This window comes from Lonchura striata, chromosome 3, assembly GCF_050655825.1.
Source record: "Lonchura striata isolate lonStrDom1 chromosome 3, ASM5065582v1, whole genome shotgun sequence".
Lineage (NCBI taxonomy): Eukaryota > Metazoa > Chordata > Aves > Passeriformes > Estrildidae > Lonchura > Lonchura striata.
In genome coordinates this window covers 88020524-88028039 of record NC_140705.1, presented here as the reverse complement: position 1 = coordinate 88028039, position 7516 = coordinate 88020524, and the positions used below count along the sequence as shown (strand labels likewise).

General features: G+C 45.6%; 1 protein-coding gene across 2 annotated transcripts in view; it reads left to right on the top strand.

Annotated features, from left to right (window-relative positions):
- The first annotated feature begins 1793 nt into the window (after positions 1-1793).
- The window catches only part of EFEMP1 (EGF-like fibulin extracellular matrix protein 1), a 45404-nt gene continuing 39681 nt past the window's right edge, over positions 1794-7516 (top strand). The window contains exons 1-5 of one of the 2 annotated variants that reach the window (XM_021527521.3): positions 1794-2093; positions 2347-2435; positions 2563-2650; positions 5477-5525; positions 5704-5964. In XM_021527521.3, the coding sequence (XP_021383196.1) occupies positions 2570-2650; positions 5477-5525; positions 5704-5964 (391 nt within the window). In that variant the 5' untranslated portion in view covers positions 1794-2093; positions 2347-2435; positions 2563-2569. The remainder of the gene's footprint in view (positions 2094-2346; positions 2436-2562; positions 2651-5476; positions 5526-5703; positions 5965-7516) is intronic. The other variant, XM_021527522.3, reaches the window with a different exon arrangement.

Below are 7516 nucleotides of genomic sequence, written 5' to 3'. Positions count from 1 at the left end.
TCCTATAAGCAAGAAACAGTAAAGTTTAAAATATATGAGGGACCACATCACAAATGGGAATCCAATTTACGCCGACAGAAGTGAACAATTCAGAGTCAATCTAACACTGTGAAGCTGTATTTCTAAATAATGAAATGAAGACTTTAAAGGAATTATTTTGGAGCAGGATAACACATATCAAAAGATAGCCTGCTGAATATGAAATTAATGTGCACACAAAAGTACACAAAAAATGTCCTATAATGTAGTGAACTTAGATTTTTTTTTTTTTATTACACCATGTTGTTGCTTCTGTTCTTTATTTAGAAGTGAGGTGTGTGGATTGTAAGTACATTTTTAGGAGTCCCACTTACCTGTAGGCCCAGAAACTGCAATGAAAGAGAAAAAATCCTGCCTTCTCTCACCTAAAAAAATAAAAGATAGGCAACATATGGTTGCAGCTACAAGTATTGTAAAACTACCAGCTTGGCTGATTCTAGAACAGATAAGAAGTGTTTTGATTCAGAGACAAAATTAATGAGCACTGTATGGCTGTCCAAAAAAGAATTCATGCTTTTTGTAAGATCAACTATAATGTTAAGAATTTAGGGGTTGTATAGGAAAGCCATTCTCCAGGCCAGCAGTGTCAGAGGTCTGCAGCATAGTAAAACATTTTTTCAGATTTCCAGTTCTCCAGGCCTTTCAAGGTCTACATTAAGGAGGCAAAAACTTATTTCAAAACTAAAGACCTCCTGTTGAACTACAGGAAGAGAATAGAGCTGCTCTACTGTGCCACAGGCCCCCCAGAAGCAAAAATGGGGAATTACATAAAGATCCAGTGAAGATGTTCCTAGACACCTTCTCCTCACCCAAACCCACCAAAGTTTCTAAACCCCTGCAATGCCTCATCATCCTTCCTTCTGTCTATGAGCTGTCCCCACGGGTGGGGAAATAACAGCATTTCATAGCCTAAAAAGATATTGTAGAAGTGATGACTGCTGAACTTAGGTGGTGCCTGAGGAAGAGGCATTGCCATGTGGAGGGCTCCTCAAGGCTTTTAACTACCGAATTTTTAACGGCCACAATCCTGCTATTTTAAATTTCCTGTGAAGGTTTAGATTAGGCATTAAAAAAAAAAAAAAAAAAAAATCAAGGAAAGAGTTGCAAAGCACTGAAAGGGGCTGCCCAAAGCAGTGGTGGAGTCATCACCCAAGGAAATGCTCAAAAATGTGTGGATGTGGGACGCGAGGAAAAGAATATTGGAAGTAAATTTTGTTTGCAACCAGGTGAAGGCTAAGAGATCCTTTTTGTAAGTTTATTTTCTTTTAGATCTGCTTGCATTCAGTGTTTGGCTTGCCTAATGCAATGTCATGGAAGGTGAGGAAATTACACAAGCTTGGACTGAGGAAAACCCCGTTTTTCCAGTCTCATTTCCACATCTGGTTACGGTTGTGATTGAGAACATGGTAGAGATGGGCCCGATAGCCTCAAAGCTCTTTTTTCCCCAACCTTAAGGATCCTGCCGTTGCACGACTCACGACACACGACCAAACCACGGCCGTGCCGCGCTCCCTCGGAGACGCACCCGTGAGGGAGCGGCCCCGCGGCCGCCCCGCCCCGCCCCGCCCGCCCGCCCTCACGGCTGCCCCTGCCCGCGCGGGGCCGTGCCCGGGGCTGCCCCCGCGGCCCCAACATGGCGGTGGGGCCGCACCTGCCCCGCGCGCGCCCGCGGGGACGGCAGGGGGCGCGCGCGGCGCCGGCGGGACAGGCGCCCGTTCTATTTAGCCCGGGGCCGGCACCGGGCACGCACCGACAGCGGCGGGGGAGCGGCGGCCGTCGGGCACGGACAGCGGCTGCCGGCAGCGGGAGAACGGGCACCGCCGGCCGCCGGCGCCGCGCAGCACCGCGGGGAAGGACAGCGAGCGGCCGCCGGCACCGCGCGGACACCGCGGGAAAAGGAACGAGCGGCCGCCGGCACGCACGGACACCGGGGCGAAGGGAACGAGCGGCCGCCGACACCGCACCGGCAGCGGGGCGAGGAGAGCGAGCGGCCGCCGACAGCGCAGCGGAAGCGGTGGACGGGAGCAGCGACTGGCGCTCGCCCGGTGCCGCAGGTAGGAGCGGGCAGCGCGGGCGGCTCCGTGCCCGCCGCCCCCGGGCAGGGCTCTGCCCCAGCGGGTCCCTGGCAGAGCCCGGCAGGTGCGGGCTGTTCCCTACGCCTCGCTTTGACTGAAAAATCGCTCTTCCGCCCCAAAGCGTGCGCCGGCCGGGCAGTGCCGCTGCCCGCGCCTTGTCCGGCGCTGCTCCCGATGAGCGCTGGGGTGTTTTAAGCTCCATTGACTGGTTATTTCCGCCCCTCTCTCCCAGCTGGATAAAATCCCCGGGCTGGGAAGCACGGCCAAGCCTCACCCTCTCCGTGCGGGAGCGAGCGGGCAGCGCCGGGCCGCCTCTCCCAGGTAGGAGCTGGTTGAGCTCCCCGGGCAGGACCCGGTCCCAGCCCAGTCCCAGGGGTGCTGCGGTCTCTTCCAGCAAAGGAGACCGCTAAAAGCATTCCTGCTTGATTTGTTTTTCCTTTCTTTCAAGGTTCACGATGTTGACAGCTATGTTCTTGGCTGCGCTCGTTCTTTTTACAGTACATTCGCAGGAAACTGAGGAAACCATAACGTACACGGTAAGGTTTAAAGGACTTGGAGATAATTACTGCTTTGAGGGGATTCTTTGCTAAATGACCCTTAAGTAAAACCGAATTTCTTGCCAATGTATAGCATGTGCTACAGAGGGCGATGAGTTTGAATGTTAACCATAAAAGAAGCTGTTCCTGCAATCAAAGAGTGTTTAAAAGTTCAAGTTGACAAGATTGAGCAAAATACATTACAACTGCTTTTTTTGAAAAGTTTATCTATGTACTCACATGAGGAACTGGACAATTTTTTTTTAAAGCCATTTTCATAAATGCAGGGTCCCTAGGACCTTCATTTGAAATATATGGAGTTTGACAGATAATTAGGTCAAACATTCTTTTGTGTTTTCTTATGGATGTTTCAAGCCACTTTTAACAAAATGTAAGTACTTCCAAATTTGGGGCTCTTAATGAAGCATCTGAATCCCGGAGTGATCATGGAACTGTTCTTTTTTAAGCTGATTTTAAGCAGTGGTTTTGCATGGCTTGATAAAATCGTTCAAGAATACTGGAAATAGGTTCTGCTTGCAACCAAGTAGCAGGCTAAGAGATTTAAAGGCCTTTTTGTCAGGCTTCTTCTTTTCAATCTGCTTGTGTTCAGTGCTTCACTTGCATAATGCATGTCATGGAAGGAGTGGCAATTACCCCAGCTTGGGCTGGGGAAAAACCCGAATTTTCACATCTGATTACAGTTGTAATCCCTGCAACTTGCTTCATATGGGTGGACCTCTGGATATGCACACACACATCAGCTCAATGCCACACAAGCAGAAAATTCTGCACACATGCAAAAAGTTAGAGAACCACAGCCAAAACCCGGGATTGTGTTTTATACAAGTAATCCCACTGAAGTCAGTGGGATGGCTCAAGCAAGTAAATATTGCAGATTTGGACCTTCTTGTAGAAGTCAGGGCTTAAAGAAGCCTCAAGTAAGCTTCAGGAAGTCAGTAATAAAATACTTTAACATTGGGCTTTAGAAACATTAGGGTTTTGAAGGCTGGGAGTAGTTTTATTTAGAGGCTTCTGTGATTTACTTTTGTTTTAAAGTCCCTGTATATAAGTGGAACCCTCCTCCCTTCTCACAGTTATTGTATGAGGGGGGTTTAATTGTGCATTGTGGATAATTCTGATTATACCAATTGAACATTTCTAGTAAGCCTATGTGACTTGGGCACCTATGTTCCATTTTCAAGGAGGTCTTACCCTTTAGGTGCTTCACTGATGGTTAAACGCTGATCATGTAAAATGAAACAAAAAAAAAATAGCTTTGGGAGATTTTGTTCTTGGGATGCTACTGTTTCTCATGCACATATTGTATCCATGGAGGGCCAAATCCTTTGCTATTGTAAAAGCCTTTGGCTGCAGTAATAGATGGACTTGGCTCCTTGCAGTTAAACAGACAGTACTTCTGTTGTGCATTAACAGGAATTGGGTGATTCAGTAAATGCATGAATTAGCTGTTTTCTTTTGGGTTTGCCTTTTCATAGCTACAGTAACTTTGAAGTTGTCAACTCAGCATGTAGTCAATCCTTTAGAGAGTGTCCACTTACCCCTTGGGGAGAAAAACCCTTCCAAGCTACAACTTGCTGCCACATTTGACAAATCGCTGGTGTCACCTGCAAGAGAAGAAAATATTTTCAATCCTCCTGCCGAGTCAGAGTCCGTCAGTAACAGGTCCCTCAAAATAACTTGAGGAGAAGACCTGCAAAAAGTGGATCTTGGCATCAGAAAGTCAAGTTTGTCACTTGTAAGTCCCTCAGTAGCAGAGGAGTTGCATTAAGATTTAGCTTGCTTGACTGTGACTAATTACATTAGTCAACTCCATTCTTTTTTTGTATGGGGCCATTAAAGTAATACCCTGAGCAGCCCAAGATGCACCTACATAGCACAGTCTGGTTGATTCAATGATATTTTAATATTTTAAAGGTTTCTTCTGCAGCACCATGATACTTCGCTAATCAGTCTCTGTAACTGTGACCTGCAAATAAAATGACTGCCTTCTGGATAATTTAATGGTTTTGGGCAAAGGAATAATGAAGATACAGAGCAGACTATTTAAAATCTTTCCTGAACTTGCTGGTGTGCATTGATATGAATAGTTGCTGCGTATAGCCTTGTTTGAATTTTGCAAAGTCTTGTATAAATAAGTAGCCCTGCTGTTATAAACTGTAACCATTTATTGTGTGTCTCACAATATAAATTGTCCTTCCTAGACGGCAGTTCCTGGAGTCATATGATTAAAAAGCATGTGAATGAATTTCCAGCTGTCATGGGATCCTTCCCAATTGCTATAGTGCTAATGGGAGAGAGGGTGAAGTCCAGGGGCAGAGTCTTCTTAGTCCCTCTGGCAAAGTGAGTCTGGGAATGAAAGAGGTTCACCTGTTGGAAGGCAGGGAATAAGATCTAAATTCAGAAAAACTGGTTGCTTTTCATAAGAAGATTTTCATTCTGGCCAGCTTGGTCACACCTAAGATCATCCAAGGATCCAGCCAAGGAGAGATGGTATAACACAGGGCACAGGAACAAGGGAAGGAGAAAGCAATGGTTTTCTCACTTTGCTCCCCAGCCTGCTCACAACAAACAATATACTGGGAACTTCGTGAGACAGAGGCACTGTCTGTGTGTCATAGAGCATTCCAAGTGGGAAGGGACCCACAAGTTTTGCTGTTCCTACACAGCAGTGCTGTACCAATTGCCATTTGTCTAGCCTACCAAGGTATTGCATTTCCCTTTGTGTCACACTTGGAGTTCACTGACTACACTGTTTTTCCAAAACAAAGAATCCCAAGTAACCAAATTTTTTTTTTTTCTCCACAGCAATGCACAGATGGCTATGAATGGGATCCTGTTAGGCAACGGTGCAAAGGTACAGTAAATAATTTTCAAAGACAGACTTGTCACTGGTATTCTTAAAGTATTCTCACTGCACACCCCTGTTTTGGACAGGGAGGTGTGCATGCCTGTCTTGTCGTGTTCTTTGTGTTAATGGCTGTTGCAGAAGGTTTGACTGTTAAAAGCATGACTTGTGTTGTTGCTAACCACAGATATTGATGAATGTGAAATAGTCCCAGATGCATGTAAAGGTGGGATGAAATGTGTTAACCACTATGGAGGATACCTCTGTCTACCCAGAACAGCGCAAATTATTGTAAATGAGCGAGAAGAAGCAGCAGCTGAATCCACAAGTGGTCGAAACAGTGTCATTCGCCGGACCCCAGCCGACCCCCAGCGCGCCCCTCCCAACCCAACCCACCAAATCCAGTGTGCAGCTGGGTATGAGCAAAGTGACCACAACGTGTGCCAAGGTAAGCCAGTGCCTGCCTCACTTCTGCTCCCGGTGCACTTGCAGTGTGGGTGACCACAGACCCAGGGGAGTGACAGCCTGTAGCCCTTGCACTGACTGGAAGGGACTGATGCTCCATTAATACCTTTAACGATACAAAAATAAAATATAGAAATGCCACTGTTGTTGTTCAAGGTATCAGAATGTGCAGTTAGTTGCAACCTTTACAGTCTGTGTTGTTCAAGGCATCAGAATGTGCAGTTTGCTGCAACCTCTACAGTCTGTTCCATCTACTTTTGGGCTAAAAAGTTGAATTAATTCCAGTGTCTGCAGCTCCTAAAAAAAGTCTTAAAAGTACTCTAGTGAAGCATTTTGTGTTGTATTAAGTATGTCTAGGAAAGAAAGTGCTCTGAAAAGAGTGGGCAATGCAGCAAGGCGTAAGCAATTTGAAAAGGTTTGCAGAACTCTGTATTTTTTCAGTAAGTGAATGCTGAATGAACAAAAAATAACCGCAGGATGAAGTTTTGCTTAGAGCAGGCTGCAGTGCAGAAGGGTCCTATATTTTTATTGTGGATAAGGAATATTCCTCCAGCAGTAGGAACCCAACTTCTGAACATCGTGTGCTCTTCTGATCTCTGTGGAAGTAGCCCTAGGCAGACCCTGCCAGTTTACTTCCAGTCCTAGCCTGGCTACTCTTTGAAACTATGGCAATGAAGAGCTTTCATCTGAGTGTACATACACCACACACAGTGCCAAAAATTCTCAGGGCATTAGCAATGTTAATTGTATGCATTCAGGAACCAGCCTCACAAGCACTTCTGTAAACCAAGACTGTTTCATTTATTATTTTATATAAACAGTTTACTCTTCTACTTGCTGAAGTAACAAATGTTTTGGCCATTGTTTTGTTTTCTTTCATAGAAATATATTCTACCCCTTGCTCACAAACTTGCTTTTCAAGCACATTGGAGGGACACCCATGCAAAGAGAGGGCAAAACTTGACCCCATGGTTCATCTTTTCCACTTTGTGGACTGCAGCAGTATAATCACATAAAATAGTACTTTAGGGACTGTAATCAGGGCAGGCTGTAATACACAGTGGTAGTTTCCTTCTCCCTGGTATTCATGTACACAGGACATTATTTATCACTAGTAAGTAAATTCCCTGTCATTCTGGACCACAGTAATCATCATGGAGGCTAGAGGAGTTATTTTTGTAGGCAAAGCCTCAGAGTTGCATTTCTGGCTTATCTGCTCATGTCCAACATTTCTGTCACTCTGATTCAAGAATGTCAAGTACAGAACCTACCACAGGAGGTCAGATCTCCTGAACCCTGGGCGTTCACTGGGGGTCACCAAGGGAAAATCAAAATTTTCCTTAGATGGAAAATAGGCTTTTTCCTTAGTTTAACTTGGCAAAGCCTCAGCAAAACCAGGAGCAGAACTTCTGGATTTGGCCCGGTACTCCCTCCTTCAGGTGATGCTGCTGGCACTACTCTTCACTGGTGAACTGTAATAAACTGTTCCAACTTCAGCACATAACATTTTTATTTGATAAAGAATGCAAGTCATG